The sequence below is a fragment of the Sebastes fasciatus genome, chromosome 12, assembly GCF_043250625.1.
Source record: "Sebastes fasciatus isolate fSebFas1 chromosome 12, fSebFas1.pri, whole genome shotgun sequence".
Lineage (NCBI taxonomy): Eukaryota > Metazoa > Chordata > Actinopteri > Perciformes > Sebastidae > Sebastes > Sebastes fasciatus.
Window position 1 is genome coordinate 21,493,537 of NC_133806.1, and position 14,372 is coordinate 21,507,908.

The window sequence follows — 14,372 nt, forward strand, 5'->3', positions numbered from 1 at the left end:
ATCACGTATAATCACAGCCTTGTAGTGCTGCTGGCAGTAAATTTGTGTCATGGAATTATTTCAGTCATGTTTTTATGGTAATTTTATGGTAATTCTCCTTATGTGGGATGTTGATTTGAGTTGATTTACTTTGGTAAATACAAAAAATAAATGATGTTCATTTAACCCCAAAGATAAAAGAAACTTTAAAACAACAAACTAAAGGTTTAAACAGGAAATTTACACTTTAAAAATAGTTTAAAATCTATTTTCATGGTGATCCTTGATGAAAGATGAAGTACAGTTTGAGGTTAAGCAGAAAATGGCAGTAAAACTATGCATTTTAAAATAATGCTTCTTAAAAGACACTCTTTATGAAGGGGTTATAAGCGTAAACACATTGCTTTATTAATGGTTAATACATATTTTACTACTGCTTTAAAGTTCATTAATAAGAACAACATGTTGACTCAGGTTGTGAAAAGTCTCTCCTCCCAAATGAGACTTGTTTTTTTTAGCTACAGGTCCTTATAGTTCATCAGGAAAACCTTTCAAATTCACTGTTTGACCAGTAAACATCTGCAAAAGAGCTGCAAAGCATCAGGACCAAAATCTATTTATTAACAAAGTAATAACATGATTGCAATCTTGATGGCTTAATGGAAAGTAAAAGACTGAAGAGTGGCTATTAATGCATTACAAACATGTATAAGTGCATTCTTAGCTAATAAGAAGGACTCCATCAATAGAGATTCTTCATAACTTGGCAACCCAAATGTTGTTCCTATTATGCATCATTTATTTATTATTAATAAGGGCAATAAAACCTATTGACCTTTTATAAGTGGTCTTTAAAGTGGCACCATTAAACAGAATTACAAATGAAAATGAGACTCTTGACAATGAATGTAATTTGCTCCGTCAAATTTACATATTCAAGTTATGCCAGCTGTGGAAAACAATTTTCTGTATCTGGGGACAGTGATTGTACTGGAATAAAAATTAGATTGGATTTTTTTTTTTAAATGAAAAAGGACAAATAATAACAAGAGGAGGAGATTATGGGTTGCTACGGTAACAAGCAGAGCCATCACTCACTGAAAACACTGAAATCAACAATGAAGCTCTGGCAACCAGACATTTAGGCACACACACACACACACACACACACACACACATATTGTTTATCAATCAATCAATCAATCACATCAAAACTTTATTACAGACACAGGGTACAGATAAAAGACAAGATTTTACATATAGCCTAATAAAGCATGATAGCAACACAATGTTTACAATGTTTAGATAGATAGATAGATAGATAGATAGATAGATAGATAGATAGATAAATAGATAGATAGATAGATAGATAGATAGATAGATAGATAGTAACTTTATTGATCCTGAGGGAAATTCAAGTTTCCAGCATCACAGTTCCATAGTGCAAAACATGTTAGTAAAAAGACAGTAAAAAAGTTAGTAGTGCAATATACAAAGTACAAAACAAAATATACCAGATATAAAAATACAAGGAGATGAATAAAACTGTTAAAAGTGAATATAGTGCAGGGTAACAGCTGTGATACAGGACTATTAAAAAAGTGAATATAGTGCAGAAGAGACTGTAAAAAATGAGTATAGTGCGGGGTAACTCCAGTAGCTTAGTCTATGAGAGTGCACTGTGTGCATTGTTATCTGTCATATACATGAACATGTGTTAATAATGGGGTTTGTTGTATTTCTATGGATTTTGTCGTTGTCGACGGTGTTGATAAAGTTTATTCAAATCCAAGATGGAGGCGCCTGTAGTGAAGTCGTGATGCAGAGAAACAGGTCATTTAAAATAGTGTTTAAAAGCTGAATATGACGTTTATTAACACGGACTACCGGAGCTATGTCGCTACGATCATAACGCGGAAATAAAGCACCTGGAGATAAAACGGTAAGAGCCTTCAGAGTGATGTTTTTATAACATGTAGCTCTGTTTTATCTTCAACTGAGTCAACCAGGAGACAAAACACGTGTTGCTGTAGAGGACATGTAAACAGTAACAGAGCATTTAACTGAGTAATAACTAAGTGCATAATAAAAATAGGCATTCAACCTTCGCGTTTGAAACAACCTTTGAGGCCATGAGAGGTCATGAGATCCGCATCCATCTCTCTCCTTCCTTCTTCCGTGTGAGTCTGCAGCTCCATTGAAAGAGATGTCAGCTGACAGCCAATCAGAGAGCTGCTACATCCCACGTGGCTAATTTGCATTGATTTGCCTCGTTTCATTCGTGGCGGTGGCCTTTCATAATGGTCATTTCATTTAATTATAAATGTCATTTATATTTATTTTAGACAGAAAGATTAAGAAATGTGTTGTAATTTGTAAATAATAGTAATAATCGACAATTAAAGGGACTGTTTGTAAGAATCCGAAATGCTTGTTAACAGCGACACCTGTGGCCGTTAAGTCAATGAAAGTCAGCGTCGGGTTCGCGCTTGTGCTCGTTTTAAATAGACATGAACGAGCATCGCTCAAAACAGTGAGGCGACACACGTCAGCTAAAACCACAATATCACTCTATATTTCAGCTGCTTGGCAGTAATGTTAGCTGACCAGACGAAGGTCTCTCCATGAATCAATGCTGATCCTAGTGTTGGCTTTTCCTGCTTCAGCCTCCTGACCGCGACCGGAGGGACCCGGTCAGAGACAATAACGTTACTCGCTGCGGAGCCCCGTCACTTCACAAGACACGGGAAACCTCTGTTGGTCTGGAGGAGCTGCAGCAGTTATTTCTGCACAAATGTCCACTACATGTTCTCAGAGCTAAACTAACTCTTCTGCAGTGTGTAGTGTGCGCGCATGCACGTGAGGTGGAGTGAAATAGCGAGAACGCGCGCGCCGTGTGAGTGAAGGCAGGCAGAGGAACAGAGTACAGCAGAGACTCCGGCGCTGGAGATCAAAGCTACGGTCTCCCACGCGTCCTCCGACCGCGGCCAATACTTTTTTGCAAGACGGGCTTCACTAGATTTAACTTTACGGTTTTGGTGCTTCCGTGTAGTTTGTGTTGGAGTCTGAGTCTGAACAGCGTAGCCACACGCGAGCGTGCATGGGACACTGACCTGGATTGATTTATATGTGTAAGAAGTTACAAACAGTCCCTTTAAATGTCAATTATATTTATTTTAGACAGAGAAAGGTCAAGAAACGTGTGGTAATTTGTAAATAATAGTCATTGATGGAGCTCTGCAAGTCACTGCATGCTCTTCAACACTGTCCTGCAAATATTTCAGAATCAAAGCCTCGTGTTAACAAATGAAGGAATTCTGTCCACAGAAAAAACACTTGAGGGCTTTTATTTTGAAATGAAAGCAGGAAGTGTTGATTCAAACCTCGTACCTTATTCATTTATGGAGCTCTGCAAGTCACTGCATGTTCCACAACACTGTTCTGCACATATTTCAGAATAAAAACCGTGTGTTAACAAATGAAGAAATTCTGTCAACAGAAAAAAACGCTTGAGGGCTTTTATTTTGAAATGAAAGCAGGAAGTGTTGATTTAAAAACAGACTAAAGCAGCAAATTTTCTCATTTGAGAAATTTGAATTAGGTAATATTTGGCGTTTTTGCTTGAAAAATTTGAACGATTAGCTTATAATCGTTGCTGATTCATCATCGTTTCTGCTCTATTATTTATTCAGCTCAAGTACATGTTTGACACAAGACTATATGTGTATAAGACTATTTATTACATGGCTGTGTTGAATACTCAATTCTTAGTGGTCCATCACGGCGTCCTGCAGTCTGTAATTTCTCTATAACAGACCATTGCTTTGTATAACAGACCGTTGCTATGGGCGTAGCTCTGATGTCGAACTCTGGTGGACCGTTTTTTGTCAAAATATAGATTTCTTAAGTAAGCAGCCGCGTAATAAGCGGGATAATGTTCAGCTAGTGGGTCATTATTGTGAAATAATCCCCTTTAGGGCCGCACGTCGGTGTGCAGCATCGCTCTGTCTGAGATTCTTTCACAACAATGACCGACTCCCTGTACATTATCCCTTACGTAACATACATATTGTGACCAAGCAGGCATTCATGACTTTATGGTTTCAACTTTACTCAACTAGACCAATCTAAAAGCAGAACTAATTTAGCCTTTAAGTCCAAAAAGTGCAATATTTATGCTCTTTCACAATATTATAATAACCAAAATCCCAGACAATATCTAATCTCTTATCACAATATTGATATTGCAGTACATCGCTGTAACAGCTTCCGGGTAGCGTTTGAAAGTATTTGCTGCAGGCACAAATATGATACCTGAGCTTTTGTACTGACTTTTTATTTTCTCCAAAAATCCCCTTTTCTATTTAACAAAAACCGAACTTCTCAAATCCATTTGTGTTTAATTTTGTCTTAATAAAAACCAGCCATACAAGATATTTACCCTGCTTACCTAAAATACAGTCTAAAATGAGCACAATTATGGATAGATTTGAAGATATTTTGACCAAGTATTGATTCCAACTGTCAGTATGAAAGCATTTCAGTAAAGTATTGAAGTACGATACGTGGCTCTAGACATGGCCGACAAGAATACAGATGTTCAGATAAAAAGCCTTCCTCTGCTGTAGTGAACCAGCTCGCCGTTTGCAGAAGTTTTCAGTCACTCTTTCCAGGAGACACCCGAATGGATGAGCCCAGTCACCATAGAAACATTTTCTCAGTCTCTCGCCTCAGCCCACTCACTTGCACCTTCAGCGATGCACACAACCTTGAGTGCTCGGCTCTCCCAGCCTCAGCCTGAGGGAGGAGCATTGGCTGCTGCGATGCTCAGGTTATACTCGAGAGATTTTAGTGAAAAAAAAACAACATTCCCACAAGCTGGTGGGTGGCGGAGAGGAGGGAGAGCACTTTTTCACTGCTTTTACACTCATTTGGTCGAGAGAAAAAATAGTTATCCCCAAAAGATCTGTCAACCCTCGTCAGTAAATCCTTCAGGCTGGTCACATTCTTACTGAATAATGTGGAGACTTGAAGTGACACTCTTTTCATTCAAACTGCTGTTAAGTTGCTGGAATCGTCTTTCAGGATGCGTCTTTTGATCTGCATGTGTAAATGATTGTTGCTTTAACAACGCAGGTCACTCTCACCTCTCTGCTCTGAGCTCTTTCTCTACAGTGATGTATTTTTCTGAACATCACAGGATGTTGAACAACCTTTCCGATGAGTTCTCCCACAGCTTCAGATAAACAGTCCTAATTTATATTTACCTCATTTCCATCTTTATCACTGGCGTGCAGATTATCACTTCTTCCACTCAGCGGCTATAAAGGTCTCGCTGTCTGAGATCCAGATGCGTCACTGCTGTGAAAAATACTCTCTTGACAGGTCAGGTTAGCAGCAGTTGACTGTTCAGATTTCTCAGGTTACCTTGGAAACTGTGTGTGTGTGTGTGTGTGAGAGAGAGTGTGTGTGTGTGTGTGTGTGAAGACAAATTTAGGTCAAATAGTTTTTTCTTACATGCAGTTGACTGTCTGACCTACATTAAGCCACAAGGAAGTCCAGCCTCACTGCTGTGCTCACGCAAAAGAGGGTACAACTTTTTTGAAGGAGCTCATTTTTTAGTTGTTAATTGTTGGACTGAAATGAGACATTTATTATCCATAAATCTTCTGAATAATCCAGATTTTGACATCCCCTTAATGCAGCGTTTCATCCCCTCAACATATTCTGAAAGCACGAACTTCCATCCAGATGACGTCCTGAGGCTGTTAATGCAAAGAAAAGTGTATAAAACTGCAGGGCAGATTCAAAATCAGTGAATAATTTATAAATCAGTTGATTGAAAATGTCATTCTCACATCTGATCAGGCAGTTTTAAAATGAACAGCTTGTCCAGAGCAGAGCAGAGCATAATCACATCACACTGAATAAACCTCTTATTTCACAAAGTCATGCTGTTGTGTGAATGACGTGGTGTTAAAAACACAGACGGTGAGAGCAAATCAGGCGGAGAGTTGCAGAGCTGTCAGTCGCTCTGTTCTCAACATGTGCTGTCCAGTAATAACTGACAGATTAATGTACAATGAAAATAATCGTTAGTTGCAGCCCAACTAGATATAGACTCACTATGTGGTGTTTAGATTATAAACCTTTTACTAATGTTGAGTTTTATCTTTACAATTCTGTGTATAATTTGTTCTCTTTTTTATCTTTATCTATTGCGATGCATTTTGTTCTATTTCATTTTCTGGACTTTTATTTGCCTGACTTTATGACTGACTTTAAGTTTATGTGTAACAGTTAATTGATTAATCTTTTAATCTATACGATGCTAGCAAACAGTGAAAAATCACAATTTCCCAAAGAGTCGTCCAAAGTGACTAAATTAGTTTTCATTCTTTTTGGACCAACACCCCAAAATCTAAAGATAATCAATTTACAGAGACATAAAACAGAGAAAACCAGCAAATCCTCACATTGGAGAAGGAGAAACCAGCTAATGTTTGGAAATATTGCCACATAAACGATAAATCAATGTCAAAATAGTTGGCAGTTTATTTTCTTATGATCTTTTAATCAACGTTTTAGCATTACATCTGTTAGATCATTTTATATGTGATCTTTCTTGAATTTTCCACATCATGTTGTGAACAATAATTCTTATTAATAGCGTAATTAATTTCAGCCATATCATCAGGGCAAACAAATCTGATGGTGCCTGTCTTTTTGTAGTTAACTGTAGATAACCCACCTCTAGATTATTTCATTAATGTACCAGCAGCACCACCATCCTGCCTCCATCTGCCTGCCAGCTTACTGTATGTGTCCCTGTTTCAGGTGACGGAGCCATGCAGGTGTCAGTGAGAAGACTGGCTCTGTATCCACTGGGTGCTGCCCGGTCCGGCCAAATCAGAGCTGCTCTCCTGAGTCCAGTAGCCCGCCTCCTGTCGCCCAGCACCCGCACCCTGTTCAGTGAGACGGGAGTGTGGGAGAAGAACTATAAAACAGAGACCCGCTGTAAAGTTGAAGAATGGTGGCACCCACGAATTATGGCACAGTGGCGGAAGGATACGCTGGAGGAGGTGAGAAGGCCTTTACTCTTCATACAGTTTCCTACAGTCTTTAGTCTGGTGACGTCATGGTAATCCAAACAAATCTCTGTCATGATCTGTTTTTTGGAGAATCCTGGTTATGTGTTGCGTGCCTGTGTGTAAACATCATATACTGGTTCAACATATTCTCTCATACAACGGTTCCTATGACATTTTACAAAATAGTTATTCCTCATTTTTCATGCTAAACTTCCGTCTTCACAGGAAACAACTTCCTTAGGTTAAGGCAACAAAACTACTTAGATAGCTTTAGGAAAAGATCACGGTTTGGCTTAAAATAACCCCGGAAGTGGGGTTACTTAAGTACGTAAGTTACGTGAAAAAATAATTAACGTTGACTTCTGGTTTCACACGCGACACGAACGCCGGTCTCCTTGACCCACCCATCAACCTCGAACTCCTCCCTACGCGGCGTTCGCTGCTCTTCATATTTTAATTCACGATTACATGAATTACACCTGAATTAATTTCATTGGATATATATAAATTACAGTGCATTACTTTTCGTAGGTATAGCTTTGAATGGTATATGAGACCAGTTTGACTGGTTTCAGAAACCTGTGCAAACCCTAATCCCGGTTTTGAGAAACTTTGATACGCTAACTGGAGTACTCTGATAGAAACCAGGATACGGTGGCATCATGGGTCATTCCATACCAACTCACCAAGACCTCCCAGTTGTCATGTCCTATCAATGTCATGGATTTTCTTGAAAAAAATCTTGTGAAAACTTCTATTGAATTCATGGCACCATGCAAAATCCTTAACTTTAGTTAGGAATTATTTTTAATATAATTAGTTTTGGAAGTTTGAGTATTCTAAGGCTGACCAATTATTTTTCACTGGATTAGGTTGAAATTTGTACTGACCATCAAATAAACCGTAAGGATAATTTGCAAGATGTATTGTACTCCAGAGTAATATAACACTTTTTTTTATTTTTTTTATAAATCTGCAATGAATATTAACACTTCCCCATAAATAAGTTTAAAGAAAATTTAAATAATCCTTCTTGTGAAGATATACAGTGAAATTATCTAAAAAGTGTGTTTTTCAGCTCTGAAACTACATTTAGCAAGATATATGGCACACATTAATCTTTGAAAATAACAGATTCTTCATTTGGGTAAAAAAAAATATATTAATTTGATTACTGTAAAACATTCAGCAACAACTATTTACATGAATAAATGTTGCAAATTATCCTTTTATCAAGTTTCTTGCATGTTTCAACCCAATCCAGTGAAAAATAAACAATTGGTGAGGCTTAGAATACACAAACAAAAAGTCATAACTTAAAACGTATTTGGAGTAGAGCTGTAGGATTTTGCAAGATTAGAATTATAAATTTTCACATAATTTCTTTCTAGAAAATGCAAGACATGAACTTGGAGGCTTTGGTGAGTTGGTGTGGAATGACCCGCATATAAACACCTGATCCAGAGTCATGATCATTCTCTGGCAGGCTCGCAGGTGTGTCCACAACACCTCACGTTATGGAGTTATTAGTCAGTAAAAGAAAAAACGACTTCTAGTATGGTCTATCAAATGTCAGAGAAAGTGAAAAATGCACATCACAAACTTCCAAAGCTCAAAATAAAGTCTTCAAATGTCTTGTTTTAAACCAAATGATATTCAGTTTACAATGATATTAAACAGGGAAAAGCCGCAAATCCTCAGCTGGAGACACCAAATGTTTAGCATTTCTGCCAAAAGAATGACTTGAGAGATTATTAGATTATGAAAATAGTTGCAGATTAACTTTCTGTTGATCCACATGCAGCCAGGGACCAAATCATCCTCAACTGTTCGGTACAGAAACGAGTGGCTGACATGTTGAGGAATCAAGACACACCTGCACGCAGACGATCAGAAACCTGGATACTGTTATGATCGTGTATACAGGGATATGAATAACCAGGTTTCTCATGTTCAGTGTGAACATCACCGCCCCAAATATGATTAATACCTAGGGCTTTGTGTTGGCAAGAATCTGGTGATATGATACGTATCATGATACAGGGGAACAATTGTGATATATTGTGATACTGTAAGGAAGGCAATATATTGAGTTTTTTTTAAATCTAATTTTAGGAAAACTGTCATATTACTTTTTATGCAATTAGAGCATGGGGATTTGCATTTATCACAGTCCCTGTAACATCCAACATCATAGCAGTGCTTTTTGTGCCATCTGAGCGAAGGAATTAACCTGTATCTGTATCAAATAAAAATAAAGATGCTTGCAGCATTCTTTATGTAAACAAATTAAGTAAATAAAAGACAGACAGTGTTACATACATACTGTATACTGTATATACTGACTATATATTTTTTAAACTTAATTAAAAATAGATAATGTTTTTTGAGAATCGATACAGTATCACAAGACAAAAGATGCATCGAGTGCATCGATATGTTCTTACACCCCTATTAAAACCAAGTTCCTAATGTGCCAGCCCGTTCTCATTCCCAGGACGTCACATACCATTAACTGCAGTGTAAACCCATCCACGCCTACAGTAAACGCTCAGAGAAAGTGCTGTGGTGATGTATTTTAAAGAGTGAAAGAGACACAGTGGGAGGTGGATGGGTCCAACAAACACGAGGCTTTCATCCAGGAGACCGCCGTTCATGTCCCGTGCGTTTCACTTTCACGTTACAATCAGCTGTTCGTTCATATCCCGTGTTCACAACGTCCAAACATCCAAACGTAGTAGTTTTTAGCCCAACCATGTTTTTTTTTTCCTAAACCTAACTCAGTGGTTTTGTTGCCTGAACCTAAGCAAGTGTTTTGGTTTAATTCTCAACATTAAGCACGTGTTTACTACTGCAACCAAAAAGTGACGCTGAGGGTTCTGACAGAGCGTCAGTATATGACGAGTGTGGATGAGAACGTGTTGAATGTGCATGTAAATGTACTCTGAGTCTTGTGTACTCGTACTGTATAAACAGCTGTCAGTACCGTTGAATGAGTGAAAATACATATCTAAAAATCTGTATATGTATACATTGGGAACACCATTAGCCTTTTCTTTAAGATTAATTCATTAATGGGTCATTAATGGTCCTTCCACATGATTCCCAGCTATTACTGGCGCTGGCGCTTGCAGCTCATCTCAGTCCCGGAGCTCCGGCTGATTATATATCCTAATGGTCCGACCGTGCAGCGGTCTGGGACAGGCTGACAGTGATTAAGTGCATTCCTGACAGCCCTGCTCCCTAATTAATTTATTGAAAAATTCATGACTCAGGTTTCCTGTAATCATGTATAGCTGGGTATAACCAGTACTTAGTGTGTTGCCGTGGTAACAGTGTTGTGACTGTAAACCATCCATAATCAGCGCTGCCGTGTTCTGACACTATAATCAGTCGCTGGTATAGAGCCTCGTAGAGTACAGTAACATACTCCCGCTCTGTATGTGAGGAGTTATTAGTCCTGTCCCGACCTCGTCACGTTAACGCGGCGTCTTTTATACGAGATTCATTCAAAAACCAGACTGATGATGGAGAAAAAAGAAACCCTGCACTGTTATTGTAATCTTTCAGGATTAAAATCAAAGTTTCACACATCCCATGAGATTTTCACACCTATGTACATTATTTTGTTTTCCCAGAGTTCCAACAGGAAGAAGTTTTATGTCCTCTCAATGTTTCCGTACCCGTCGGGGCGACTGCACATGGGCCACGTGCGAGTGTATACCATCAGTGACACCATCGGCCACTTCCAGAGAATGAGAGGCCATCAGGTAGGTCTGCTTTCAGTAAATGTGTTTTTATCGTTTCCTACTATCCTCCCTGAAACAAGCAAGGTCAACACACTCTGCACTGGCATCATACGTAAAGTAAGCCTATAGAAGGTGTTTATTTCGACTTCAGTGCTGAGAAAGGAAAGTACACGAGTTAGTACACAAGGCCTTTTTGATGGAAGACATTTTGACATGTCACAGTAGGAAAAGCATCGGTGTAAATGATAAAATGATTGATGGCTGAATTCCATTTAGCTGCTTCAGTTTCAGGGTCCTGGTATTGTGCATGCTGCTGGCTCACTGTCACACTGTCACGGCTTATTGGGCAGCCGATTAGACTGTTGTCCGGCTATTTAATAGCCATTATCGGTCGCTAAAAGCACCATAGATGTAGGTCAATAGGGGCCTACTAAACCCACCAGAAGGTTTTATCATATATTCACATGGTCGATCACAAAAAGAGTAAAAAGTATAAAAGAACACAACAGCGACCTCTAATTATGGTAGGAGCAGAAGCGGAAGTAAGGCGCTGTAGTATAGACAGCATAAAACTCCATAAGGTGTGGAGGTTGGGGACGATGGATAGACAAAACAGACCGAGTGTATCGTGACCGAGACACGGCCAAGACTTTGAGGGATTGAGACCAAATCAAGACCAAGACCAAGGCAGGGCAAGACCCACACTGCCTGACACACGATAAAGTGTGGATCATGCAATCCACTGAGGCACTCCTCAACTTGATCTGAAAGATCCACATTCACATAAAAACACAGACAACAACTACTAACTATTAAATCAGACAATGCACAGGCAATTTAGTGTTATTCCCGGAGTCTTGACCGGTATTGAAATAAAATCCCTAGTCCTCTTTGTCTGAGACCGAGGCAAGACCGAGTAAAAATGCGGTAGATTCCGAAACCGAGACCTTCAAAAAGTGGACCGGTCTCAAGTACTACAACACGGCTTCATAGGTTCCCTACCATAATACATCCTTTCCTAAACTAGAAAGAAAACCAAATGTTGAATGTATGATAATACTGTAATATAACATGAAAAATCAAGGGGTTGGTAAAGTGAAAGATTTTCTGGAGCAATCAGATGCTAAAAAATGGAGCTTGCACCTTATTTGGCTGTAAGAACTGACAGATATTACAGATTCAATTGTCTGTGGAGCTTTTTAACCAGTTATATCACAAGTTGAAGAGTTATATTTCAAGTTTTCAAATTAAGCAAAGAGTTGTGTCTAGTCACAAATATATAACTTCACACAATAGGTGCCTACCCTTTTAAGAACAAGCCAATTATGACTCAAAGCTTTTATCTTTTAAGTTTTGCCTGGGTTTGCTTTGTTGTTTGTTATCTTCCCGTCACCACAAGTCCTTTTCTGTGGCTCCTTGTTTTCATTCAGACATCCAGTATAATGCACTGACTCAGAGGCACTTTGAGGAGCATATTTAATCGTAGCAAACTGCCATAATTATGAGACATCTGCTTTCCTGTCTGGGTTTAAATGATTTGGAAATGATTAGATTTTGTCTGTTCCCATGATATTACTGGTGAACAACCATTCTGTACTGGAACAGTTAGTGTTTCATTAAGAGATAATGGAGAGCTCTAACGTTATACAATATTGACTATCTGGTATCTTACAGTATATTCACGCTGAAGGACGTTTTGCTGCATAATCTGATGTGTTTATTCCTGCTGTGCATCACTCAATGTATACAACAGTTTATGAAGAATATCAACCCGTGATTCAGGCCGACTTTACTGTCTTTCAGAGGCTGTAGCAGCTTCAGTGTTAGAGCTAGAGTGAAGGTACAGACATCATATGAAATTAGAAAACCTAAGGATGAATGATGTCATGCTAGTTTGTCGGGAAGGAGGTTCTCCAACGCTCCAAAGTTAGGCTAAATTTTGGTGAGGAAAATCTGGCATGGCCATGTTCACAGGGGTCTCTTGACCTCTCACCTCAAGATATGTGACTGAAAAAGGGTTCTACCCACAAGTATTACAGACATGCCCACTTTATGATAATCACATGCAGTTTGGGGCAAAAACCATGTCCTTTTTTGAATGCAGTATAAATGCGTTATTTCCGCCTATTCTAAAATATTGTATTTGAATATTTCTGCATACTGGGGTCCCTAAACAGTCTTGGAATTACATAAACTGGGTATCACTGTAAAGCTGAGACTCTTGTGGATCCAATAATGAGCCCCATGATATTCATGTGTGATGATGTTAGCCCCCATAGGAGCCATTTAAAAAAAGACCTGTGGTGACCTCTAGGATAATCACAGCCTCATGAAACTTTACAGCCACAAACTAGAGAACTAGAGCATTCAGAGGATGGATGGCTTTCCTAGGTAGATAGACAATATTGGGGTTTCTGAACAGTTTCCAGAACAGAAGTGCTCGCCATCCAATTGCCGAAAAATGCAGTTCTTGCAGAAATCTTGAAATGTCAAAAGTTTTTGACACCAAATCACAGCATGGCTTTTTCTATGGTGTTTCCTCAAGGTCTTGGTGTCTTAATGTGGTATTTTGGAGGGATTATTGATCATTTTTTTCAATTCTCGAGTGGTAAAAAATGGTTAAATTTAACACAAAATCTGGGTGATAAATGGTATCAACCCAAAAATGTATGCAACAACTTATGAGACATAATAGAGCATGAGATTGGTTACCATATACTTCGATCATAATGTTCTAAACCCTTATACACTTTTAAAATGTATTTTAATGATTTAATTAGTTTATTTATTTATTTATTTATTCATTCAAATTTATTTCTGATTTATGACTAGAGCAACTTGACACACAGTGCTGAGCTGTGAGCAAATTGATCTTCAGGTTCCCAGCTTTCAGATGATGTACACCACTTCTATGTGACATCTACTGCTGACCTGCTATCTCCCTAAAGACCTAAAAAAGACAGAAACGGGTCTATTGTGGATCTCAGAGGGTTAATATCAGCTCTGTTTACACTGCTAAAGCCTCTGTTTACACTCGCACTGAACTGTGAAGCTGTATACCTCCTTACTCATATTAATGCTATAGCTAGTACACCATATTATGTACACTGTTCAAGCAGAACATAAGTCCCATTAGCAGCATAACAATACCTCTTGGCTCTACTATCTTCCAATTACATGACCAAAGTTTACACTGTCCTTGGAGCATGTAATTAGATTCTCTGTGCCTGATTTTTACTGTATTGTATAGATTCCTGCCAATACAGTGCACATTTGCACCTTGTGTACTTTGCTTTAGTAGAAATTAATTGTGTAAGTTGTAACTTGATTATTCTACTTACTTTTTGGCTCATTTTCCATAATTGTTTTTATAAAGCTGGCTATTTCTTTTATTAAAAATGTATTTATATAATTTTGAAGTTGTCGTTTTTTTTTGCCTAAACCTAAAGAAGCCTTTTTGCTCGTGTTTAAAACGTGACGTTTCATTAAGTTTTACAACGTGTTTCACTTAGTAGGTGTAGTAGGCCCCTAATGGCCATCAATGGTGCTTATT

The 14,372-nt window shown here is 38.4% G+C and overlaps 1 protein-coding gene across 1 annotated transcript in view; it reads left to right on the forward strand.

Moving 5' to 3' along the window:
- Window positions 1–1,758: 1,758 nt before the first annotated feature.
- The window catches only part of lars2 (leucyl-tRNA synthetase 2, mitochondrial), a 46,937-nt gene continuing 34,323 nt past the window's right edge, over window positions 1,759–14,372 (forward strand). Inside the window, exons 1-3 of the mRNA XM_074654151.1 lie at window positions 1,759–1,921; window positions 6,817–7,061; window positions 10,709–10,840. Of these exons, the coding sequence (XP_074510252.1) occupies window positions 6,828–7,061; window positions 10,709–10,840 (366 nt within the window). The 5' untranslated portion in view covers window positions 1,759–1,921; window positions 6,817–6,827. The remainder of the gene's footprint in view (window positions 1,922–6,816; window positions 7,062–10,708; window positions 10,841–14,372) is intronic.